At 55.2% G+C, this 26,459-nt stretch overlaps 1 protein-coding gene across 1 annotated transcript; it reads left to right on the top strand.

Moving 5' to 3' along the window:
- Positions 1–537: 537 nt before the first annotated feature.
- On the top strand, positions 538–26,459 carry KCNJ3 (potassium inwardly rectifying channel subfamily J member 3). Its single transcript, XM_039555438.1, is given in 5 exon segments — positions 538–1,152; positions 1,154–1,286; positions 5,123–5,339; positions 25,247–25,795; positions 25,798–26,459. Coding segments are annotated over 5 exon segments (1,476 nt in total). The 5' UTR covers positions 538–610; the 3' UTR covers positions 25,833–26,459.

The following is a 26,459-nucleotide window of genomic DNA, read 5'->3' as shown; positions in this document are numbered from 1 at the left end:
GGGGCGGATCCAGGGGCGGTGCGCGGGGGGGCGGGTCGCTGCGCGGGGCGGTGCGGTGCGGAGGGAGGGTCGCTGCGCGGGGCGGTGCGGAGGGAGGGTCGCTGCGCGGGGCGGTGCCGCCCTGCCCGGGGCCGCTGCCGGCGGCTCCGCGTGGGTGGCGGCGGCGGCGCCGGGCGGAGGCTCCGCGGCCGCGGCGCGGCGGGCCGGGCGGGCTGCGCGGGGCTGCGCGGGGCTGAGCCGGCTGTGCGCGGGGCTGTGCGCGCTGCGCGGGCTGTGCGCGGGGTTGAGCCGGCTGTGCGCGGGCTGTGCGCGCTGCGCGGGGCTGCGCGGGGTCGAGCCGGCTGTTCGCGGGGCTGTGCGCGCTGCGCGGGGCTGAGCCGGCTGTGCGCGGGGCTGTGCGGGGCTGTGCGCGCTGCGCGGGGCTGAGCCGGCTGTTCGCGGGGCTGTGCGCGCTGCGCGGGGCTGAGCCGGCTGTGCGCGGGGCTGCGCGGGGCTGTGCGGGGCTGTGCGCGCTGCGCGGGGCTGAGCCGGCTGTGCGCGGGGCTGTGCGCGCTGCGCGGGACTCTGCGGCTGCGCGGGGCTGTGCGCGGTGTGCGCGCGTGCGCGGAGCATGTCGGCGCTGCGGCGCAAGCTGGGCGATGAGTACCAGGTGGTGAGCACCTCGGCCAGCGGCGGAGGCCTCCCGCCCCCGCGCAGCGCCCCGCGCGGGAAGCGCCAGCGCTTCGTGGACAAGAACGGCCGCTGCAACGTCCAGCACGGCAACCTGGGCGGCGAGACCAGCCGCTACCTGTCCGACCTCTTCACCACCCTGGTGGACCTCAAGTGGCGCTGGAACCTGTTCATCTTCATCCTCACCTACACCGTGGCCTGGCTCTTCATGGCCTCCATGTGGTGGGTGATCGCCTACATGCGCGGGGACCTCAACAAGGCGCACGACGACAGCTACACCCCGTGCGTGGCCAACGTGTACAACTTCCCGTCCGCCTTCCTCTTCTTCATCGAGACCGAGGCCACCATCGGCTACGGCTACCGCTACATCACCGACAAGTGCCCCGAGGGCATCATCCTCTTCCTCTTCCAGTCCATCCTGGGCTCCATCGTGGACGCCTTCCTGATCGGCTGCATGTTCATCAAGATGTCGCAGCCAAGAAGAGGCCGAGACGCTGATGTTCAGCGAGCACGCCGCCATCTCCATGCGCGACGGGAAGCTCACGCTCATGTTCCGCGTGGGCAACCTCCGCAACAGCCACATGGTCTCGGCGCAGATCCGCTGCAAGCTGCTCAAGGTGGGTGCTCCCAGTGGGGTGGTGGGGAAACTCCTCCCTGGAAAGCTGTCCTGGGCAGCAGTGGAGGCCCCATCCTGCGTGGATGTGGCGCTTAGGGATGCGAGGGCCTTGGCAGTGCTGGGAGTGCTCGGACTCCGTGGTCTTGGAGGGATTTTCCAATCTTAATAATTCCATGAGGGCCTTGGCAGTGCTGGGAATGGTTGGAATGGTTGGACTCCATGGTCTTGGAGGGCTTTCCAACCGAAACAATTCCATGGTTCTGTGACAGAAGCGGGGCCCCACTGCCGCTCCCCCGGGGACATCCGTGTCCCCTGGACACCCCTCGCTCCTGCCCGTGCCTGTCCCCGTGTCCCTGGGGCTTGGAGCAGCCTGGGCCATGGAAGGTGGCCCTGCCCACGGCCAGGGCTAGGACTGGATGATCCCGGATTGTTTTGTGGGTCCTGCTGCTGTCCTAGTGTCCATCCCTGTCCTGCTTTCCTGCCTCAGGGAGCATCTCCGGGAGCCATCAGGCACCGCATTCCACCCTCCTCGAGGATAATTCTTACATTCGGCGCAGGATTGGGATGGATATTTATAGATTCCTATAAAATGCTCCATTTGCCTGACAAGTAAATCCTTTGTAGCTCCAAGCCTTCCGTGAGCCGGGGAGGAGAAAGCTCCGGGCATAATGCTGAGCCCAGCCAGGCAGAACTTTATTGATGTGAACTCCAAGGAAAGCCGGGTGCCAGGGTTAGACCTGGAAAATCCCTGCCCTGGAGAGCTGGGAAGAGCCCGTGTTGGTGCGGGGCTCGCCCGGCGGGCCGCGGATCCAGAGGGGGAGAGGGGTCGGGAATCGGGATGGAGCGGTGGGAGCAAGGGGCCGGCTCGGGAGCGTTTGCCGCGTGCGGAGCATCCCGCATGGATCCCCCGGGAGCGGGGGTGCCCGCAGGTGGGTGCTGGAACGGGGTGTCCTGCAGGGAATGGGGGTGCCCTGCCCTCGGGATTGGGTGTCCTGCAGGGAATGGGGGTGCCCTGCCCTCGGGATGTGGGTGCCGCGTAGGGAACATGGATGTTCTGCCCTCAGGGTGGATGTTGTGCCGGGAATGTGGATGCCCTTCCCTTGGGATGGGTGCTGTGCAAGGAATGGGAATGTTCTGCGGGGAATGTGGGTGCCCTGGCTGGGATGTGGGTGCTGTGCAGGGAATTGAGGTGTCCTTCCCTCAGGATGGGTGCTGTGCAGGGAATGTGGGTGCTCTTTCCATGGGAAGAGTATCCTGCCGGGAATGAGGGTGCTGTGCAGGGCCAGGCAGGGTCCCCATTCCCGGGACAATCCCCCCTGGAAATGTGGCCGCCTTTGCTCCCTGCTCCCCCAGCCACCCCCAGGGACGGACGCTCATCCCCATGGGAGGCTCCTGAAGTTGTCCTGTTCTCCCCAAATCCCTGTTTCCCATGGGATTTTGGGATCAGTGCTGTCCCAGTGCTGGGTTCCCCTGAACCCTGAGGGAGTCTGTGCCTAAAAGAGGGAAAGAATTCCTAAAAAACTCCCCAAATAGCCCTTTGATAGCTTTAAAAGATGGAATATCCTTAATAAATAGTCTAAGTGCTAATGTATGTTTATAAATATTGGAAATATTGTTTATAGATATTAATTCTATTGATAAATATCTAAAAATAGCATAACAATATAACATCCTGGATTTAAATCGTATGCAATCATAAATGTATTTCTATTAAACAATATATTATTTATAAAATTCCTTTTGAAACATTTAACGATGAATGTATAAATATATATCTACATACTATAGAAATAGAAATATATTTAATAACTTCCTGTATTTCAAGCTATAAAAGATCAAAAATGAGACATTTCCAGGCCAGCATTTGAAAATGGCTCTTTTTTTTTTTTGGCTCTGGGAGTGCCACAGGGGGAATTTTAAAAGCTGGAGCTTCCAACTTAGCGTGGCTCCAAAAGAATTCCCTGGGTTTGAAATGTGGGGAAGGAAAGGTTTGTGCTTGGAAGAAAAGCAGTGGCTGGCCAGGCCTCCTGGGAAAAAAAGGGGAAGGAAAAAAAAAAGGGGGAGAAAGGATAATTAGAAGGAAAAAAGGGGAAAAAAGGAAAAATGGAGGAAGGGCAAAATAAAAGGGAAAAGTAAAATAAAAAAGGGGGTAAGGGAAATGAAAGGGAAAGTAAGAGGAAAAAATAAAATGAAAAAAGGGGAAAGAGGAAAATAAAAGGAAAATTAAAGAAAAAAGGGAAATAAAAGGAAAGGGAAAATTAAAGGGGGGGAAAAGGGTAAAAAAAGATAAAAAAAGGAATAAAAGCAAAAGGGAAGAAGAGGGGAAAGGGAAAATAAAATGGGAAAAATAAAAGAAATGGAAAATGAGAGAAGGAAAGAGGATAAAAGCAAGGAAGGGAAAATAAAAGGGACCGAAGAGGGGGGGAATAAAAGGAAAACTGAAAGAAAATAGGAAAAAGGGAAAATAAAAGGAAGAAATAAAAAGGATGAAGGGAACAAAAGGAAAAAAAGGGGGGAAGGGAAAACAGAAAAGCAGGGAAAGGGAAAAAAGGAAAAAAGGGAGGAAAAGGAAGCCAATAAATGGGAAAAAAAGGGAAAACTAAGGGGAAAAAGAGGAAACCAAGGATTGCAGCAGGGAGAGCCATCCCTCTTCCCAGGGCACTGCCGAGCCTGGTTTATATTCCCAGCTTTCGGGGGCACGGGGACGCGGAGCGGGAATTGGGGAGCTCCTCCCTCGGAGCTCCTGCCCTGGCTGGGAGTCACCTGTGTCAGCTGAGGTGCAGCCCCGGGGGGCCCGGATTTCCTTTGGGAAGGGCTTTTGGTATGGAAAAGGTTCTTTTCCTGCAGAACTGCGTGGAATTGGAACTCCCAATCCACGGGGGGATATTCCTTTCTTTGTCCTGCTGAGCTCAGCCCAGGAGCAAAGCCAACCCCAAAGCCCTGCTGTGGGAAATGAGTGCAAAGCCTCTTGTGCTGCAGTGGGAATTTTGGGATGGGTTTTTGGGAGTGGAAAGAGCTTTGATGGCCCTCAGAATTCCCGACTTTCCCTCCCCCTCATCGCTTGGAGCAAGGGAGTTACTCAGGGTCATTCCTTTGCAAAATATCCCCTCTGGAATTGCCTGGGGTCGGGTTCTTCCAGGGACTGGGGAGGTGTTCGCTTCTATCTGGTTTATCTGGATTTCAGCTCTGGAATTCCTTCTGAATTCCCTGGGAGCAGCTCGGAGCGTGTGGGATCCCAGCTGGATCCGGGAACACCTGGATTCCTGCAGCTGTCCCACGGCAGGGCTGCGAGGGATGTGCTGGATTCCCTGGAACCCCACGGATGCAGGGGAGGGAGGGAGGGCACTGATGGGCTGTGGGAATTTAACCTGGAGCTGGATTGGATATTAGGGAAGATTTCCCCATGGAAAGGGAAAGGGAGGTCAGGCGTTGGCACGGCCGCCCGGGGCTGGGCTGGAGTCACATTCCTGGAGGGATTTCAAAGCCGTGGATGTGGCACCTGGGGACCTGGGGCAGTGCTGGGAATGCTTGGACTCCACCTTGGAGGGCTTTTCCAACCCAAACTTTCTGGGATTCCATGATTTCCTTCCCCCCCCAGAGCCCATCCTGGACTTTCCCTGGATTGGCCGTGTCCCCAAGCACCACATTGTCCTTAACTCCCGATTCCACTCGGTGAAATCCCAGAACTGGGAATGTTTGGGTGGGAAGGGATTTAAATCCCATCCCATGGGCAGGCATTCCACTATCCCAGGTTGCTCCAAGCCTTGTCCAAGCTGGCTTTGGACACTTCCAGGGATGAGGAGCTCCAACCTCTCTTTCCCTCCTTGTCGCTCGCAGTCCCGGCAGACTCCGGAGGGGGAATTCCTGCCCCTGGATCAGCTGGAGCTGGACGTGGGGTTCAGCACCGGGGCGGACCAGCTGTTCCTGGTGTCCCCCCTGACCATCTGCCACGTCATCGACTCCAAGAGCCCCTTCTACGACCTCTCCCAGCGGAGCATCCACACGGAGCAGTTCGAGATCGTCGTCATCCTGGAGGGAATCGTCGAGACCACGGGTGAGTGGGGACACCGCGGGTCCGCGGGGCTGGAATTCCCTCCCGGCCTTGGAGTGCTCCCTGCTCCTCCGGGCACGCTGCGAGGTGTTCTGAGGCAGCCAAAGTTGGGCTTTCCGAATACCCACGGTTTGAGGCACCTCTGTCTTTTCCCTGGATTTGGAGCTCCAGGTTGGCTCCAGCAGGTGCTTGGGAGGAATTTTTTTCCTTGAGCTTCCTTCCCTGCTTTCATCCCTTGGCTCTGATCAGCTCCAGCACCGAGGGGTTTGGAGTGTGGAAAATTGAGGAAATATTGAGGAAATATTCCCAATAAATTTGGCTTTTGCTGGCTGCAGAGGCCCTGGAGATTTTTTGGGAGATGCCTGATGAGTTAAGCGGGATCTTCCTGCTCATCAGTCCCACCTGGCTGATGAAAATCCCCCTTTCCGATGCCTTCCCTCATGAAGCCGGATCCAGACGATTTGTCCAGGATGCCTCCCACCTGGATGGGGTCCGTGCGCTGCCTCTGAATTTTGGGAAACACCGACATTCCTTCCTGCTCTCCTTCCCCTCCATAATGACAGGGTTTGGTTGGAGGAAGAGACGTGGGAAGTGGATCCAGCGTATTCCCAGAGGGAGGAGGGAAGCTGGGAGCTTCTGATCCTTCCTGGAATTCCCTGGGGGGAGCAGCAGGGCTGAGCTGAGTTCTTCCCTTCCCAGATTCCAGCCAGGCCTTTCCTTTAGGGAAATGTCTCCTCTGAGGGATTTTTTAGGAGTCACAGCAGGGGTCACGGCCAAGGGTGATGGAGGTGATTCCTTGGGATGGTTTTTAGCTAAAAGAGGGAAGATTTGGATGGATATTGGGAAGGGATTCCTGGCTGGGAGGGTGGGGAGGGCCTGGCACAGGTTATTCCATGGCTGCCCCTGGATCCCCAGGAGTGTCCAAGGCCAGGCTGGACCCTGGGATAGTGGGAGGTGTCTGGGATGGAATGGGATGGGATTTAAGGTCCCTTCAACCCAAACCATTCCAGGATTCCATGACCTAAAATTCCTGCGTGGGGAGTGCTCTGAGTTCCTCCCAATCCCAGACCCAGGAGCTGGAGGATGCCCCACTCTGGGGCTGGGATTGTTCCCATTTTTTGGAGCCCTTCCCAGCGGGGATGCTCCAGGGGCTTTTCAGCACCCGGAGCTGCTGCTGATTGCTGAGGGTCAGTGCTGATCATTCCGGGTTATTCTGGATCTGTCTTCCACCCCTCTGTTATTAGGATAATGTGGAATTGGGGAGAACATTCCAAGGGTTTATTTCCCAGTTTTTGTCCTTGTTTCCCATGGTTGGGATGGAGAATTGGAGAATTGGAAGCTCTGTTGTCAGCAAAGCTTCCTGGTGCTGTTCCTGGGCAGAATTGGACTTTCATCCTGGATTTTCCTGCTGGGATTTGCCTCTGGATGTGTTTGGGATTATGCAACCTTTTATAATTGTGTGTATTATCCTGCAATTTATTGATAAGCTGCTAAAATTCCTGGAAAATGAACCCTTAATGGGAATCTGAAGCAGACAAAACTCTGCAGGAATGGTTTGTGCATCCATTTTCCAAACTCATTAAATTTATTTTGGAGACCTCTTCCCGTGATTTGCTGATTAAAGAGCTCCAGAGCCTGCCAGGCTTTTTAATTAAAGAAATCGGGATGGCATCAAAGGCCTTCTCCTCTGGATTTGCTTTAAAACAGGAAAAAACTGGAATTATGGAAGCACAGGAAGGGTTCTCTCAGATCCAGGGAGTGTGAGTTCAGAATGCAGCAACTGGAGGGAATAAAGAGCTGGGACCGAATTGGAAATTACAGGATTCTGATAATTCCCTTTAAAAATGGGATTGTTTTGGATGTCTGTTCTCAGGGTCAGTGAGAAACCTCAATACAAATTCAGGAACTTTAAAGGTGGAGAGCAAAATACCGGAATTCTGGAATGGTTTGGCTTGGGAGGGACCTTTAAAGGTCAATTTATTTATTTATTTTTATCTTTCCATTCGGATTTTGGGATTTTTTTTTGTGTGTTGGATGGGAGGGCAACAGGAAAAGAGGATTCAGTATTTCACACCTTGGAAGTGGCTTTGAAATTGCATTTATTTTATTTGAAATATTCCAAAGCATAACCTGAGCATGATAAAATAGTCCCTTAAAATATCCCTGTAAAACATTCCTTTAAAACTCTCGGGGCTGAACATCAGGCAGATCTTTTCCCAGTGCTGCTGTGAGACAAAATCCAGCAGTGGAAAATCCAATATTTCTTGGTCATGTGGACAAAACACGTTGGGCCCTGGCGGAGCCAGGATTTCCTGGGACTGGGACCTTCAGCTCCAGCTTCCCTCTGTCCCCCTGGAGCTGCTGGGCTGGAAAAGGGGGAAAAAGGGATTTTTAAAGCTGAGGAGAAGGTGGAATGTGCTGGGGAAATGCAGGGAAGGAAGTGTCTGGTGGGAGACAAGATCTTGGTAACAACAAATGCCTGGAAGTGTCCCAGGCCAGGCTGGATGGGGCTTGGAGCACCCTGGGACAGTGGGATGGGATTTAAGGTCTCTCCCAACCCACAGCAGCCTGGGATTCTGGGATCCATCCCTTACATAACTTTTATCTTGGATAACGCTCCCTCCTCCTGCCAGAGGCAGCAATTCCCCATTTCCCTGCATCAGGCCTTCCCTGCTCCCTCCTTTTCCTCCCTGAGATCCCTTTGGAGACCTGGGAGAGAAAAGTGGGAGTGATTTTGACCCAGAGCCGGGCAGGACCTTCCCTTTCCCCACGGATAATCCCGGTGATTCAGCGCAAGTCGTGGCTCTGCAAAAATTCCCTGCTCCCGCCTCATCAGAGAGAACTCCTCCTGCTTGAGCAGCCTCCTTGTGCTGACCCGGCGCTTCCACAGCCTCTGGATCAGCAGGCTCCATGTGGAGTTCCATTTTTCCCATGAATTAGTGTTGGAGGGCTGAGCAGGAGCGATCATGCCCGTGTGCAATCGGCCGGAGAGCTCGGGAGCACCAACCCCTGATCTCTGCTATGGATCTGCGCCTGCTGCCAGGAGCTGGGGGGGACAGAGCAGGGAAAAGAGGAATATGCAGCTCCCTGTGGGAGCTGTGTCCTGCTGCAGCTGGAGGGGGGGTCGGGAATGCTGGGGTGGGAAAGGGGAAGGCGAAGGGCTTGAATTTTTCATGGAGTGCTGGGATGTGGGGCTGCTGCTGGCTAAATATAGACACAGCGTGCTCCTCCTGGAGACATTCACGGACAAACAAACCCTGCAGTGCTCCAGTGGTGCTGATTCACGGAATCCTGGAATGGTTTGGGATGGAAGGACATTAAAGCCCATCCCATTCCATGGGCAGAGACACCTCCCACTATCCCAGGTTGTCCAGGGATCCAGGGACAGCCACAGCTGCTCTGGGAATTCTATTCCAGGGCCTCCCCACCCTCCCAGCCAGGAATTCCTTCCCAACATCCCACCTAAATCAACCTAAATCCTTCAGTGTAAAGCCATTCCCTCCCGTCCCTGTCACGCAGTGGCTCCTTGAATCCTTTATTGTTTTGAAATCGGAGCCATTTTTCCTCCGTAGCAACTTCTTCCCGCTCCTCATTCACCCTCCTGCATCCGCTGGCAGTGCAGCTTTCCCTGGATCTTTGCCCTCCGTGCATTATGGATGTGGCTGGCAGAAATATTGCAGCCGACTGATCCCTGTTCAGTGTTATTTATTCATCCCTTCAATAACCTGCAGCAGGGGCCCTGCCTCAGGCAGATGTGCTGCTCAAAACCTGCCAGGAATGCCCGGCTGCCTTTTCCATGGATACCTGCTCCTTGGCCTGGATCCCTTTATGCTCGTTATTCTTTATTTATCTACAGCTCTGCACAACGCACGGGGTGTTAAATGTTGCAGCTCCCTCCCGGCTGGTTCCTCACGGATGTGCTCTCCTGAGGGATCCTGGCTTGGGAATGGCCTTAAGGGAAGGTTTAGGTTGGATATTTGGGAGAATTTCTTCCTGGATACATCTGTCCAGGCCTGGCACAGAGTCCCCAGCCCTGGGGGATTTCCAAGCTCTGTGGATGTGACACTTGGGGACATGGGGCAGTGGTGGCCTGGGCACTGCTGGGAATGGTTGGAGTCGATCTTGTGCATCTTTTCCAGCCTAAACCATTCTGGAATTCCGTGATCCAAACTGAACTGGCCTTCCCAGTGCAGTTGTTGCAGTCCCTGAGCTGCCACACACGATGTCTCCTTTTGGAAAGGCCCAAACCCCTGAGCTCTCCTCGTGATTAACTCTGGGTTTCTTCTGCCTTTTGGAGGGTTTTGACCTCCTGGAATTCTCTGGGAAGCGTGTGGGGAGCAGGATGTGCTTTGGGGTGACGGGCTGTCTGTGGGCATGGCTTTGAAATCCCTCCAGGGATGGAGCCTCCAGCCTGTGCCAGGGCTGGACAGCCCTTTCCATGAAGGATTTTTCCCACCTGCCCCTCCCCTGGCCCAGCCTGAGGCCGTTCCCTCTCCTCCTGTCCCTGTTCCCTGCCAGCAGAGCCCGACCCCCCCGGCTGCCCCCTCCTGTCAGGGACTTGTGCAGAGCCACAAGGTCCCCCCTGAGCCTCCTTTGCTCCAGGCTGAGCCCCTTTCCCAGCTCCCTCAGGAATTCTCCAGCCCCTTCCCAGCTCCATTCCCTTCCCTGGACTCCTCCAGCCCCTCAGGGTCCCCCTTGCTGTGAGGGGAAAATCAAAAAGTGGGAGAAAACGTGAGGGGAAAGGAAAGTGAGGGACGTCTGGGGAGGGCTCTGCTGCAGAGCTTTTCCTTCTGCATCCTCCTTTGCTCCAGGCTGAGCCCCTTTCCAGCTCCCTCAGAATTTCTCCAGCCCCTTCCCAGTCCCATTCCCTTCCCTGGACACCCCCAGCCCCTCTCTTCCATCCCATCCCAGCCCAAACACCCCAACCCTTCCCAAACATCCACAGTTCCAGCAGTTGAGAGCTGAATTCCATATCCTGGGGGTTCATCCCAAGGGAAGAACCTGAGCCAGGCCTCGTTGTTTTGCCTGTCTGACACTTAGCAGCCGGATTTGTCCCAGCTGGGCACTCCCAGTTTACGGATGACATAAACCAGTTGTATTTTAGGCCTGGTTCTGTGCCTGTTGCTGGTTCTTGGGATGATTTTAAGGTGAGGTGTAAGAGAAAAGTGCTGGTGTAGCTCCTCGTGTGTTACACAATCCAAGCTGCACCGATGCCACTGTGAAGGAAATGATGATAAAAGTGCTTGGCAGGAGCAGGGGGAGAGGCCTGTCGTGGGTAAAATGCCGGGACATTCCAGGGGAGTCATCCAAAGTGTCAGGAGGAATTGGGAATTTATCGAGGGGAAAGCTGTGCTCGGGCTGGAAAGAGCCTGGAGGGCTGGGGCCCCTCCTGCCCCTTCCCTTCTGTCTGTGCTGGTTCTGTGGGATTTGGGGAGCAGGGGGAGAGGGAATGGGTGAGGGGGCTGCATCCCTGTGGGAATGCCGCTCCTGGGATGCAGCCCTGCCCACTCCTGGCTGATCCCAGGGCCCTTCTGGGGTATGGAGACAAAGGCTGCCCATTGTTTATTCACCGCTGAGCTGCCCCTGGAAGCATCCAGGGAGGATCCTCATCCCGCCTTGTTGCTCTGAATTCATCTGGGAGTCCAGACTAAGCCCTTTAGTGACCGTGACGGGGTTCCAAGGGTTTGGAGCCGTGTGTGCCATCCCAGCGCTGGGAGAGGCTGCTGGGAACAGCTCCCTGCCCTCAGTGCAGCATTTACTGCGGGCTCCTCAGCCTTGTTTGCAGCCTTAGTGACTCCCTGGAGCTCCCGGGGACGTCGTGCAGGACATGAACGAATCCTGAAGCTCCCAGCAGAGCAAACTCAGCCCCTGTGCTGTGAGTGCTGGGGCCTAAATCCTGGGATTCCACACCAAATCCGGGCAGTGGTGGGAACAGGGGGAGGATGGGGTTGCCAGGAGCAGGGCATTGGATCAGGGTGTCCAGGTGCCTCTGGAATCTGTGACCTGCAGGAAGGCGGAATTCTGCCCCTCTGCCCCGGCCAGCTGAGACCCCACCTGCAGAGCTGCCCCAGCACAGGAGGGACCTGGAGCTGCTGGAGGGAGCCCAGAGGAGTCCCCGGAGCTGCTCCAGGGCTGGAGCCCCTCTGGAGCCAGGCTGGGAGAGCTGGGAATGTTCCCCTGGAGAAGGGAAGGACACAGGGAGAGCTCCGAGCCCCTTGCAGGGCCTGAAGGGGCTCCAGGAGAGCTGCAGAGGGACTGGGGACAAGGCATGGAGGGCCAGGACACAGGGAATGGCTTCCCAGTGCCAGAGGGCAGGGATGGATGGGAGATTGGGAATTGGGAATTGCTGGCTGGGAGAGTGGCGAGGGTCTGGGCTGGAATTCCCAGAGCAGCTGTGGCTGCCCCTGCAATTCAACACTGGCAGGACAATAAAAATCCAACAAAGAAACAAACAATTGTGCCCCCAGACAGGAAAATGCTCCATGGAGTCGATTTATCCGGAGATCTATTGCTTGTGGAGCAGAGCTGGGTCAGCCTTATCTGCGTGAGGCTGTGGGCAGCAGGATGCAGCCTGGGCTGGAATCCCCCTCTGCTTATCCAGCTCCCGGATCTGCTCTGTGCCTCTGCCCTGCCCCGCCCCTTGTGCTGAAATTCCTGCTGTTGTTATGGATTTATTCCATTTATTGCCTCCAAGGATTCTTTCTGCTCGGGGTTTGTCAGAAATGATAACGATTCAAGGAGCCCCTGTGTGACAAGGACAAGAGGGAAAGGCTTGCAGCTGAAGGATTTGGGTTGATTTAGATGGGATATTGGGAAAGAATCCCTGGATATGAGGGTGGGGAGGGGCTGGGCTGGAATTCCCAGAGCAGCTGTGGCTGCCCCTGGATCCCTGGCAGTGCCCAAGGCCAGGCTGGACATTGGGGCTGGGAGCAGCCTGGGACAGTGGCAGGTGTCCCTGCCATGGCAGGGGTGGCACTGGGTGGGATTTAAGGTCCTTCCTATCCAAACTATTCCATGTTCTGGAATTCGTGGCAGTGATAACTTTGGGATGCTGTGAGGTCCCACAGCTGCTCTGGGGTGATTCAGGCACCCCCCAATCCCATCAGGAATCACCTCCTGTTCCATTGGGACAGGTCTAGGGAAAGATGACTCAGAGGTGCAGAGATAAATGGAGCCAAGGCAAGGCAGCCTCTGGAGCAGCAATTTTCCTGATGAGATTTCCTCTCTCCTCATTAAGATATCGATCCGTGGCTGCACCGGATCCGTCAGGACACAGCTCGGAGCTCCGGGATGAATAACCCGGGACAGGCAGCACTAACTGTGATTAAGGACATGGGATGGCTGCGAGTCCCACAGGGAGGGCTCTCTCCATCTTCCTGCTCCCCGTGTTCCTGGCTGTGTCCCGGCTTTGGCTTCTCCAGGAAACCTCCAGGGATTTAATGTGGGCTGGAGGTGGGTGTGGGGCTGGTTGTGGCTTCTGGAGTATTTTTGGGATCGGTGTAACCAAGAACTGGAACATGTTTAAATTTAAAATTACGTTGTCAGTGCGAGGGTGATAAAGATCAGGGAATCACAGAATCATGGAACGGGTTGGGTGGGAAGGGACCTTAAAGCTCATCCAGCAGGGACATTTTCCACTATCCCAGGCTGCTCCAAGCCCCGTCCTACCTGGCCTGGGACCCTGCCAGGGACCCAGGGGCAGCTGCAGCTTCTCTGGGCACCCTGTGCCAGGGCCTGCCCACCCTCCCAGCCAGGAATTCCTTCCCAGGATCCCATCTACCCCTGGGCTGTGTGACAAGGTGGGGATCAGGCCCTTGGAGGGCTTTTCCAGCCTCAGTGATCCTGGGATTCTGGCTGGGGTGGTGGTTCCTGAGTGCTGGGGTTGGTTCAAGCAGCAGCCGAGGGGCCCCACTCCAAGTCCCAGCTAAAAGCACATCCCAGAGCTCTCCAAACTCCCAAACCCTGATCCCTATGAACGCTTCATCCCTTTTGCCTTTCTGTTTCATCGCTTGACCCTTCCCATCTTTTAGCTGTGTTCACCCAACAGGACACAGCCCGAGGTGCTGAGCACATTCCCAATGCGCCTCTGGAGCCTTTCCCACTCCTCTCTGTGCTGCAGACACTTTAAATTCCCGGGGCACGGAGCTGGGATGGAATTTCCCCCAGTGGAACATTGCTGACTCCGTGTTCAGCGCTCCACGTGATGAAGGAGCTGGGATTTATATTTAATATTCCCTCCGATTTCCCTGCCCGTGGCTGCTTCCCCCAGTGCTGCTCGGCAGCCAGACCTGGGCAGGCTTGGGAAGCTCGGAAAAATTCACAGGGTGCTTTGTACCAGGGACCTCAGCCAGAACAAAATGGGGTTTTCCTTTTTTTTTTAATACCTGGCAGAGGTTAAGAATTTAAAAGCCGCATGGAAAACATGCCTGGAGTTGTGGCTTGATCCATGATGCCTGTGAAAGCATTCCAGATTTCCACTGTAGATGGGATATTGGGAAGGAATTCCTGGCTGGGAGGATGGGGAGGCCCTGGGATGGAATCCCAGAGCAGCTGCGGCTGCCCCTGGATCCCTGGAAGTGTCCCAGGCCAGGCTGGAGCAGCCTGGGATAGCAGAAGTGTCGCTGCCCATGGCAGGGGTGGATTGGGATGGGATTTAAGGTCCCTTCCCACCCAACCCATCCTGGGATTTCATGGTGGTGAGTCTGTGTTCCCACAGGAACACAGTGTCTCCAGGAGCAGTTATTTAGGGAATGCTGTTCCCGGGGTGCTGGGGCTCGGGAGGCCTCGCTCCGAGGCAGCAGCCGAGCTCACCTGGTAATTAATTCATCAGCAGAGCTCCCTGGAATTAGAGCTGTGCTCGGAGAGCTCCTAATTGGGAGTTAATGGCTCATTAGCGCTGAGCAGATCAGCCTGAGAGCCCCGTAAACACAAACAAAGCAATTAAGGATTCTCAGGGAGTGGGATCCGCTATTCCAGAGGCTGCTACTGTCCTCGGGAGCACCGAGATGGGTCTGGGCCGGGTGCGCTCGGGAGCAGCTGGATTCGGGGGGCTCTGGGATGCTGCTGCAAAGGGAATTCCCTCTGGAATGCCCTTAGGGGGTGGAAGGGCTGGGATGACCGTGTGGGGTGGCTGTGGCTTCCTGCTTTGAAGCCTTGTCCCTGTTCATCCCAGACTGGACACATGGGAATGAGATGGGGATAGGGAAAATGAGCAGCAGTGGCTCCTACCCAGGAAGTTTTAAGAATGTAAATCACAGAATTTCAGGATGGGCTGGGTGGGAAGGGACCTTAGAGCCCATCCCAGTCCATCCCTGGCACCTCCCGCTATCCCAGCTGCTCCAAGCCCCGTCCAGCCTGGCCTTGGACACTTCCAGGGAGGGGAACGGGCTCCAGGAGAGCTGTGGAGGGACTTGGGACAAGAAGTGACAGGACACAGGGAATGGCTTCCCAGTGCCAGAGGGCAGGGTTAGGTGGGATATTGGGAAGGAATTCCTGCCTGGGAGGGTGGGCAAGCCCTGGAATGAAATTCCCAGAGCAGCTGTGGCTGCCCCTGGATCCCTGGCAGTGTCCAAGGCCAGGCTGGAGCAGCCTGGGACAGTGGGAGGTGTCCCTGCCCATGGCAGGGATGGAATAGGATGGGATTTAAGGTCCCTTCCCACCCGAACCAGGCTGGGATCCTGTGGAGGTGTGGAAGCACCTCTGCAGCCCACCAGGATTTTTCCTGGAAGCAAAGCAGTGCCCTGACATTTGGGATGGGCCAAGGCAAAGAGCAGCAGCCAGAATTCCCAACGTCACAAATACCAAGCCGCTCCTGAAACCTTCAGGAAAAAAAAAAGGCATCATTTCCCCTAAAACGACAAAAATGCTCCAGACTCGGAGGCTTTTAAGCCAGCCTGGGGAGAGCTCAATCAGCACGCTCGGGATGGCAGCAAGGCTGGGATGTAAAATTAGAAACCCCCGCAGGCATGTGGGTATTTGTGCGGCTCGGGCTGGGACGTGGCGGATCTATCCTCCTGGGAACAACGAGCCTGCTGGATGCCATCCCATCCCCAGGGATGTGGGCCCTAATTAACCTTCCCTGCCCTCGGGATCGACTCCTTCCCTCCCTCCCTCCTGCCCACGCTGCAGGAAATGATTTCCCTCTGTGCCGCCCTCGGATCTGAACCGCGGTGGGAGCCACAGGGAGGGAGCAGCATCCAAAACCTCTGAGCCCTATCTGCCTCTGCTCCAGGAAACGCCGGGCCTGTGGGATTTGGGGGTGTTTATCCCACGTGTTTTGGGGTGTTTGTTTTGCCCCGGGAGAGGTTTGAGGATGCTGCGGATGCGGGAGCAGCTTGAAGGTGTTGAGCACCTGGTGATGCACCTGGGGGGAGCAGGAAAACGGGTCACCAGTGGGGAAAATCCAGCATGGAATTGCTGAGGGTGTGGAGATGCTGGCTGGGAAGGTTTTGCAGGGGGAAAAGGTTTTCAGCTCTTCCAAGTTGGGGAGGTCACACTGAACTCTCTGCTCCCTGCATGGGAAGGGGAGACTGCCCCATCCCTGGGAGTGTTCCAGGCCAGGCTGGAACAACCTGGGATAGTGGCAGGTGTCCCTGCCCATGGCAGAGGGTGGAATGGGGTGGGATTTAATGTCCTTCCCAACCCAAACCACTCTGGGAGCCTGTCATCCCATGCTATTTGTATAAATTTGTATATATTTATATATCCATGGCCCAGCAAGGTGTGTGTGGATTCCCGAAGAGCCTTTTCCAGCCCCAAATCCAGCCTGACAGCCGTTCCCGCAGTGCTGACAGCCCCGATCCTCTCTTTCCCGGGAGCGCTGTGCTCCCGGTGTCAGGCAGGGAATGTTTGTCAGCTCCTCCCGCCGCCTGCGTGCCACGAGCTATGTTTAGTTCAAGGGAGGTGGTGTTGGAGCTGTGCATGGATCTGAAATACATGACAGGAGCTGTTCCGGCCTGGGAGAGGTGGGGATGGGAGCTGGGATGTTCCCAGTGCCAGACAGATGGATGCAGGTGAGGAGCTGGGAAAGCTGCTCCAACCCAGCCTCAGCAGCTGTCTGGGGCACAGAGGAGCAGAACAATCCCTCAGAGCAGGAGGTTTGGGGTTGCCTGGGGTTGGTGATCCCCTTTTCCAGGTGCTCCTGTCCCACAGCAGGCGGTCACTGGCCCCATGTCCCCTCTGTGAGGGGTCATCCCCTGGATCCAGCCCTGGGATACCCCTGGGAACACGGGAGTGCAGTCTGTGTTCTCAGGAATTTTAAATACTGGGATCCCAGGAGGGGATGGTGAACGAGGTCTGCATAGAATCAGGGAATGTCAGAGCTGGAAGGATGTACAGGATCGTGGATCCAGCTCCTTCCCTGCACAGACCCCCCAACAACCCCACCCTGGGCATCCCTGGCAGCGCTGTCCAAACGCTCCTGGAGCTCTGGCAGCCTCGGGGCCGTGCCCATTCCCTGGGGAGCCTGGGCAGTGCCCAGCAGCCTCTGGGGGCAGAACCTTTCCCTGAGCTCCATCCCATCCCCCTCTGGCACAGCTCCAGCTGTTTCCTTCTCTCCTGATCAATTCGGGGGGGGGATCTCCTTGAATTCCCTGGCCAGGCCGGGACTGCAGGTGAGGAGCAGGAATCACGGAGCAGCTTTGTTGGAAGCAGTTGTGGGGATTAATTGATGGCCTCAGAATATTTAATATTTTAAAGATACTCAACAGGTCAGTCCCTGTGTCAGACCAGTGGCGCTAAGCCCCGAGAGGTTATTCCCAAACAGCTCCGTGCTGCCTTCTGTAAAACCATGGAGTCCCAGATGGTCTGGGTGGGAAGGGACCTTAAAGCCCATCCTATCCCACCCCTGCCATGGGCAGGGACACCTCCCACTGTCCCAGGCTGCTCCGAGCTCCATCCAGCCTTGGACACTTCCAGGGGTGGGGCATCCACAGCTTCTCTGGGCAATCAGAGGCGGATCGTCCTCCTCTGGATCACCCTGCCGTTGATACAGGTTACTTGCAGCTCAGAAAGCGCCTGCTGACTTTCTGTTCTATTTAAATCAGTCTCCCAAGCATCCTGAGAGCCTTTTTCCATAGGGTGGATGGGCAGGGATGCTGGGTTGGAGCAGGTGTCCCTCTGGCAGCACTGAGGGAACGTCCCCAGGCCCTGGAGCCCAGGAATGCTCTCCCTGTGTGGCCCCGCTGTCCGCCCCAATGAATTGTCCCTTTCCATCTGAAGAGAGCTGGATTTTCCGTGCCAGGAAGGCGTCTCTGGCTCCCTCGGGGTGTTGGTAGGGCTGCCAAGCCCTGCAGAGGAGAGCTCTATTTCGGTGCTGAGCCCATATGGCCGGGTGGGAGTTTGGAGGAGCGGGAGCTGCTGGAGGAGCGGCTGTGAGAGGGGAGGGAAGGGCCGGGCTCAGCCTCACAATGGAAGCGTTCCCGTTTGGAGAGCAGGAATTCCTGTCCATATCTTTGTTTTCCCCTTTTTTACTGACTTCCCTCAGGTGTTGCTCCGAGACACCTCTGATCTCCTGGGATTTCACAGAGCATTCCTTTCGCCCTGGGGCTCTTCCCTGCCATTCCCAACACTGAGCCACAGATGAATCCCCTCATTTCCAGCTGCACTTTGGAGCCCACGCTCCATGGAAAGCAGAACCAGCTCCATTTTTTAGGCTGGAAAATCCCTCTGAGCCCATGGAGTCCAACCATTCCCAGCACTGCCCAGGCCACCACTGGCCCATGTCCCCGCATCCACGGGGCTTTGGAATCCCTCCAGGGATGGGGACTGCCAGGCCTGGATTGTTTTTTCCATGAAGGGTTTTTTTTCCTGGCACAGAGTGCCCAGAGCAGCTGTGGCTGCCCCTGGATCCCTGGCAGTGCCCAAGGCCAGGCTGGACATTGGGGCTGGGAGCAGCCTGGGACAGTGGGAGGTGTCCCTGCCCATGGCAGGGGCTGGATTGGGATGATCCTTAATTCCTCATCCCACTCAAACCAGTCTGGGATTCTCTGTTTAGCATAAGGAATGTTTTCACAGGACTGTGCTGTCAGGAAAAATCTGGGAATACTTGAGGCTGATGGGAGCTCTGGAGAGCATCCACTGCTTTTCTCCAGGGCATGGATGGGCAATTCCAGTTTATGTCCAAACCCTATTTTATCCATGTCCCCAGCTCCCTGGGAATATCCCCATCCATGGGGAGGGATGCATTGCCTCTCCCATTCCCATCCCTCCTCCCTCCATCCTTTTCTCCCTGCCCTTCCCGGTGCATCCGAGCAGGGAATGAAATCCTTCCCTTCTGGTGCTGCTGAGTCAATCCTGGCCGGGTGGGAGGGGAATGATGCAAACCTGGGAACGTGGCAGATGGCTCTGGGAAAGGAACCTGCTCCAAGGAAGGGGCTGGAGGGGCTGGGATCAGCCCTGATGCATTCCAGCCGTAGGGAAAGGAATGGAGCGGAGTCTGGGGTTGGGATTAAAAAAATCAGGAGAGGATAAAAATAGCAGGGCAGATTCCCCGGATTAATTATTGCATGGAATGTGCACCGGGTGGTCTGATCCAGATAACTGCTCCTTCCTCTGCTCTTCCAAAAGGATGGAAAACCCTGCTCCAGGCCTGGCAGGGCAGCCCTGGAGGCTGCCAAACTTTCATTTTCCCCTCTTTTTTTGATACAAAAAAGGGATGTTCCTCACCTGCCAGCAGCCTGTTGCGTCCCTGGGTGTGGGAGCAGGAGCAGGATGTGCTTTCCTGTGCTGCTTCCATGGGATTTTGGAAACCTGCCGTGATTTGGACTAAGCATGGTCCTGGCAAACACCCGACCGAGGTGCTGAGGGTGCCAGGGAAATCTGGGGCTGTGAGGGATTGAAAAGCGCCCCGGGAAGAGGCCTGGCTGATAAGGGAAATACCTTTGGTGTCGTGGATGTGTTTAAATGTCAGGAATGCTCCGGGAGAACAGTGGGAATAAAGCAGGAGGTATTTATGGAGTGGAGATAAACAAAGGGTCTGGACTGAGGAGAGGAGCAGGAGCCTGGGATTGCTCCTGAGGGTGAGGAGAAATAAAGTATTTGGGATAAAACTGATGTCTGACTGACAGGAGTGATCCTGGAGCCACGGGAGCATGGGATCATGGAATGGTTGGGTTGGAAGGGATCTTTGAGTCCTTTTTGCACACAGAGTTGATGTGGTAAATCACTGTGTGTTGGAATTCCCAGGGATTGAAATTAATGGGAAATTAATGCCCCTGGATCCCTGGAAGTGTCCAAGGCCAGGCTGGACAGGGCTTGGAGGAGCCTGGGATAGTGGGAGGTGTCCCTGCCCGTGGGCTGGAATGAGATGATCTTTAATGTCCCTTCCAACCCAGGTAATTCTAGGGTTCTGTGGTATGTTCATGGGTTCATAAAGGGGTTTTATGGTTGGTACCTTTAGGGCACATTTTGTGTCTCACATTTCAGGAAATGCTGTATTTTATTTCTCTTTAGCCAAAACAGGGTTTTATGGAAAAATTGCTCCCCCACCCTCCCAGCCAGGAATTCCTTCCCAATATCCCATCCAGCCCTGCCCTCTGGCACTGGGAAGCCATTCCCTGTGTCCTGTCCCTCCAGCCCTTGTCCCCAGTCCCTCTCCAGCTCTCCTGGAGCCCCTTCAGGCCCTGCAAGGGGCTTGGAGCTCTCCCTGTGTCCTTCCCTTCTCCAGGGGAACATTCCCAGCTCCCTGGCCATGGATTGCCAGAACGTTCTGGAGCACTTCAAGCCATCGTCACTTTAATGGAGGAGCAGCCTTGGAGCGGAGCTGGGAAACGTTAGCGCCAGAAATAGCTGTTCTTGCCGGGAGATGGAGGTGGTGCAGCCTCAGCCCCACGCTCTGTCTGCGGAGGAGCGCTCCCGGCGGGCTGTGCATTTCCCAGTCTGGCGGCTGAACTTCCATGGGAAAACAGCGTGGCAGTGCAGGGGGAGAGGAAGAGCCTGAGAGCTGAAACCCTCCTGGTTTGGGGGCTGACCCCGCTCGGTGTCCCTGTTATCAGGGCTGATTGCAGATCCCATCCGTCTGTCACCGTTCCAGGTGGGAACATCAGGATCTCCCACTCTTCCCTGGATAGAGCAGCTGCTATCCCTGTGTTTGGAGTGAAGCTGTGGCTGTCCCTGGATCCCTGGCAGTGTCCCAGGCCAGGTTGGATGGGGCTTGGAGCACCCTGGGATGGTGGAAGGTGTCCCTGCCATGGCAGGGGTGGGATGGGATGATCCTTAACTTCCCTTCTGACCCAAACCATTCCAGGATTCCATTACCTCCTCTGCAGCCCTGGAAGAGGAGAGGTTGCTGTGGGAATCCTTTTCCCTGCTGCAGCAAATCCTCCCTTGGCCCTGCAAGAGCAGGGGGGGTGAGTTTTGTATGTTTTATATCAAGCCCTAATCAGGCTTTACTCTTCCCTTCAGGGGCCTTAAATTGCAGTTCTGAATTAGCTCAGTTGTTAGAAATTCATCAGTCATTGCTGTGTGATTCACCTTTAACAGGTATTTTGGAGGTTTTCCAGGAAAATTGCAGGTTTAAGGCAGATCAACCCCCAAAATGCACAGGGAGGAGCCCCTGGCTCAGCTCCAGGAGTTTGAACCTGCAGGGCAGGAGCTCTTCCTAAGAAAAGAGTTAAAAACCTGACAAAAAGAAGGAGATTTGTGCATTTTGGCCAGAAATTCCTGCTGGAGGTTCCTCTTCCTCCCAATCCTAGGACACAGAGATGCCCTTTTTGTGGCTGTTGGGACCATGTGCTGCTGAGTCCATAATTCCCCATTAATTCCCTCTTTCCCCACTGATTCAGATGAACTTTTCCACGTTGGGAAGGACACCTGATGTCCCTGTGTCCAGCCCTTGGCCAGCAAGCTGCATTCCAGCAGCTGGAGGTGGAATTTCTGGCATTACTTTGGAGAGGGAAAAGAGCCACAGAACCTTTGGGTGCCAGAATTGCTTCTGAGGCCTCTCCAGGGCAGGGGGGGCTGTTAAAAGCTGGTTAATGATCCGTGATTTCCCAGGCAGCAACCAGCCTCGGGAATCAGATGGGGTAAGTAACGGCAGGGCTGGGATTCTTTTCAAGGCAATTTATGTTAAGGCTCTAGAAAACAGCCGGCTCCATCTGGGTCCTTCGGAAATTTGGAAGTAATTGGAGGATTATTAGGGGGTGGAATTAGTCAAAGCATTTATTTACGGGGTTTTTTTTTTTTTGGCCTCCATCTGCCCCCTCATTAATCCAGGGATGCAGCTCTGAGCTGGGCTGACAGCGAGAATCACGGAAACACGGAATGGCTTGGATTGGAAGGAAATTAAGGATCGTCCTTACCTGGATGGCTGGAACACCTTCCGCTGTCCCAGGCTGCTCCAAGCCCCATCCAAGTGGCCTTGGACACTGCCAGGGATGGGGCAGCCACAGCTCCTCTGGATTCCCCGCATGCGAAACAAGCATTCCATGTTTTCGAGGCGATGGAGAGGGGTTTTATTGGATATTTTGGGGTATTTCTGCTGGAATCTGGGATTGTTGTACCTGTTCAGGTGGGATTTGTGTGCAGGCAGAGCTTTGCTGGTTCCCAGCTCGCAGAGCCTGAGGGAGGCTGAGCTGGGAGCAGGGAACAAAACACTCCAAACATTTTCCTTTGACGAACGGCTGCTTAATTCCATAATAAATAATTCCTCTGCAGGCAGCCTGTTGGCTTCCAAGCCAGAGCTGGGAATTTATCCTGCAAATGAATATTAATCATGTGGAGAACTTGGGAAGCTGGGAGCAGGCCCGTGGTCGGGGTGGAGGCGGCGGAGGCAGCGTGGGCTGCGGGCCCTGCTGAGGGGGAACTCAAGAGGGGAGAAGAGCTCAGGAAATGGAAACCCTTCCATGCCAACAGCAGGAATGGAAAACTGGGAGCCAGGAGCGATATCCATGAGCAAAATTAATGGAACATAATCCTGGGGTAATTATCGGAAGGGCTGGCAGAGGTGGCGTGCACCCACTGATCCTGCCCTTTCTGTGGGAAAACGTGGAAATACTCATGGATTTGGGGCGTGGTGCTTTTTAGGAGGTGTGCTGGGGACAAAGTTCCTGGTGTAGGATGGAGCCCCTCAGCTCTGGAGCCAGGCTGGGAGAGGTGGGAATGTTCACCTGGAGAAGGGAAGGACACAGGGAGAGCTCCGAGCCCCTTGCAGGGCCTGAAGGGGCTCCAGGAGAGCTGGAGAGGGACTGGGGACAAGGCCTGGAGGGACAGGACACAGGGAATGGCTTCCCAGTGCCAGAGGGCAGGGATGGATGGGAGATTGGGGAAGGAATTGTTCCCTGGGAGGGTGGGCAGGCCCTGGCACAGGGTGCCCAGAGCAGCTGGGGCTGCCCCTGGATCCCTGGCAGTGCCCAAGGCCAGGCTGGACATTGGGGCTGGGAGCAGCCTGGGACAGTGGGAGGTGTCCCTGCCCATGGCAGGGGTGGGATGGGATGAGCTTTAAGGACCCTCCCAACCCAAACCATCCTGGGGTTCTGTTACTGCTGGAATACAAGTGTGGAATGGCAGAACAACCCTGTGAGCTCAGAGCTGGGGCTGATATTGGCTGACATGTTGGGAATATTGGCTGCTGCTGTTCATCCTGAGAGGCTCTTAAATAATTTGTGCCCTCGGGTTTGTTGGGGAAGGAGATCCATGGATTTGAAAGACAAACGATATTCCTGCAAATATTTATCCCTCCAGTGAGCTGATGTGGGAACGAGACAGAATCTGTGGCTGATTTTCCCAAGATTCAGCTGATCCATTTTTCCATGGTAATGGTGGGTATGAAATTCCTCCGTGGAAAGCCTGCTGGGAGAGGCAGGACCATGGAGCAGGAGGTGGGAATAGCCCTTGGGAACAGCCCCCGGCATTGCCATGGGATTGCCTGGAATGGGGACGGGGTTTGGAATGCAGCTGCTGACAGGGGTGTGGAAGCAGATTGGAATGGGAATGCAGGTGGAGCTGGGTCTGGAGATGTGGATGCAGAAGGGGATGAGGATGAGGATGGGGAGGCAGATGCTGACAGGGATGGGAATGCAGATGTGGGTGTGGATATAGGTGTGAATGGGAATTTGGATCGGGATGTGGATGCAGATGTGGATATGGATGGGGATGTGGATACAGATGCAGATGTGGATAGGGATTCGGATGTGAATACAGGTGCAGATGTGGATATGGATTTGCATGGGAATGTGAATACAGATGCAGATGTGGATATGGATTCAGATGGGGATACAGATGCAGATGTGGATATGGATTTGGATGGGGATACAGATGCAGGTACAGATTCAGATGTGGAATCCCACGTTCAGTACTTGAGGAGGTCCCAGCGGGGGTCAGGGCTGAGGGACAGCAGGGGAAGCTCTGGGATGTGCTGGTGAAGCTGCTCCTGAGCAGCTGCAGAGTGAAGGGCGCAGGTGGAAGCAGAGCTCACTCAAATTGCCGTTTTTCTCAGAATTGCAGGTTTTTCCTAAACCCTTTAGGAAGGGGATTGCTTCCACCCCAGTTAATGAGCAGGAGCACCTGGCCTCTGGGTGAGATTCACTGGGAAGTACAAAAAATATGTCCTGGATGAGGGACGGCTCTGGGTGTGTTCCTGCAGGTGTGAGGCCTTCCCGGCAGTGGGAGCAGCATCCAATGCTAAAATCCTGGATTCATGGTTTTCTCCCAAGAGATAAAGTGGGAAGCAGAGTTTTGTCTTGTGACCAGCAGCCAAACCAACACTGATCCCGTCAGCAGTAGCATGGAGTGGGATAAACTGGAATTTTCCTGGCTGTGTATCACATTCCATCCCACTCCCCCTCGCTGCAGCCCCGCTGTTGTTTTTCCTGTGCCTTCCCAAGCTCCTTTCCTTTTCTCCTGGCTCCCAGGCATCATCCTGGTGAGCCAGGCAGGGGATGTGTTTGCAGAGGTGGATGGAGCTTCCTGAAATCCAAATGTCACAGTTCCACTTGGCTGCGTGAGGAGCAAATGGCAGCGTAATTTACAGATTGCTACAGAGAGGGGTTAAAAATAAAAATAATAATAAAAAAAATTTTTAAAAAGCAGGAAGCCTCCAGCAATCCAGGAGCGTCATCTCCCTCTGATTGCCAAGGGTCACCAGGGTGGCCAAGTCTGGTGCTTGAGGGGACTTTTCTCCACGGTGGGAGGAAGAGGAAGGGCAGTGTTGTGCCTCTTAGTCATGGTTTTATTCCCTGATAATTTTTTGGAGCTGGATCCCAGCCTGGCAGCAATGGATCTGGGAGCAGATTACTGGTGAGGCCTTTGAAGAGGAATAAATGTATTTTGTGGAACTTGCTGCTCCCTGATGGGTTGGAATGTGCCTATGAGGGGCTGGTTTTGTGTGTGTTCGTGGACATGAGGGAAATATGGAATAACTTAGGAATACTTTAGGATCTGACAAGTCCCATTTGCTCTTACAGCTCCTGCTGGTTCAGTCCCAGGGTTCTCAGGCAGCCCTGATGTCCCTTGGGCAGCAGCACTGCCACAAAGAGTCTGTAAATGTAGGTGGGAATTCCTCAGTTCCGCCCCTTCCGCTGGTATCATTCCCCTTGGGAATGATGCTTTAACAGCTGTAGAATCCTAAAATCACGGAACCCTTAAGGTTGGAAAAGACCTTTAAGGTCATCAAGTCCAACCAACAAGCAGCACCACTGCCCCACGTCCCCAGGTGCCACATCCACAGGGCTTTGAAATCCCTCCAGGGCTGGGGACGCCACCACTGCCTTGGACAGCCCTTTCCATGAAGGAATTTTCCCTAATATCCACCTAAACCTCCCCTGGTGCATCATTTCCTCCAAACAAAGGCAGGCCAGTGCTTTTTTTTCATACATTTAAACCCATAAAATCCAGTTCATGGAATTGCTCAAGGATTTCTGCGCATCCCCGATTTCCTGGAACTGGTGGAAGCTTTTCCTCCCTTCTCCTTGCAGGGATGACATGCCAAGCCAGGACATCCTACACGGAGGACGAGGTGCTCTGGGGCCATCGCTTCTTCCCGGTGATCTCCTTGGAAGAAGGGTTCTTCAAGGTGGATTATTCCCAGTTCCACGCCACGTTCGAGGTGCCCACCCCGCCCTACAGCGTGAAGGAGCAGGAGGAGATGCTCCTCATGTCCTCACCCCTGATCCCGCCCGCCGTCAGCAACAGCAAGGAGAGGAACAACTCCGTGGAGTGCCTGGATGGGCTCGACGAGGTGGGCACAAAGCTGCCCTCAAAACTGCAGAAAATCACCGGGAGGGACGACTTCCCGAAAAAACTGCTCAGGATGAGCTCCACCACCTCGGAGAAGGCTTACAGCATGGGCGATTTGCCCATGAAACTCCAGCGCATCAGCTCGGTGCCCGGCAACTCCGAGGAGAAACTGGGCTCTAAGACCACGAAGATGATGTCGGATCCCATGAGCCAGTCGGTGGCTGAGCTGCCCCCCAAGCTGCAGAAGCTCTCGGGGGGCGGCGGGAGGATGGAGGGGAACCTCCCGCCCAACTGCGCAAAATGAATTCCGACCGCTTCACATAACGCGCCGGGCCGGGCATCCCGTGCGCCTGGGACTGCCGAGGGCAGCGGGGCCGCCGAGGGCCGGGCCGGACTCCGGGATGGAAGCCGGCGCTCCGGGAGGCGGGAGCGTCCCGCGGGATTCCGAGCGAGGGCCGCGTCCTTGGCATGTACTACCCAGCGCATGCAATAATAGTGTGCAATCTCTGCATCTAGTCCGTGGCATGACTCCTCCTATATTTATATTCTATATCCCGAAAAACACGCAGAGGGGCCTTCCTTCCCCCGTATTCCTGAGGGAATAGGGACAACACGGAGTGGGGAACTTTCAGGGTAAGTTTAACTTGAGTTGAAAGCGTTTGGGGTTTTTTTCCCCGCTGTGGGTCGTGGTTTGCTCACCCAAGTTGTTGCTGCATGTGGTTTTTTTCCTCCAAGGAGGTGTTTTAGTTCACCCCTCACACCAAATCTGCTCGCCTTAAATCCACTGCTGGTTTCTAGTTTGCTTTCAGGTTTTTTTGGGGTGTCAAAGCCACTGGAAAAAATACTGGGAAAAAAAATAATCTGCATTTCATCAGGCTTTGTTTAGAGAATGAAACTTCTGTTCCTAAGCCTGGGCAAAACGATAAATAAATGACCCGAGTTCACACTTCA

This window comes from Corvus cornix, chromosome 7 (assembly GCF_000738735.6).
Source record: "Corvus cornix cornix isolate S_Up_H32 chromosome 7, ASM73873v5, whole genome shotgun sequence".
Classification (NCBI taxonomy): Eukaryota; Metazoa; Chordata; class Aves; order Passeriformes; family Corvidae; genus Corvus; species Corvus cornix.
Note: the sequence above shows the minus strand (reverse complement) of the source record. Positions and strands in the feature narration are given on the sequence as shown.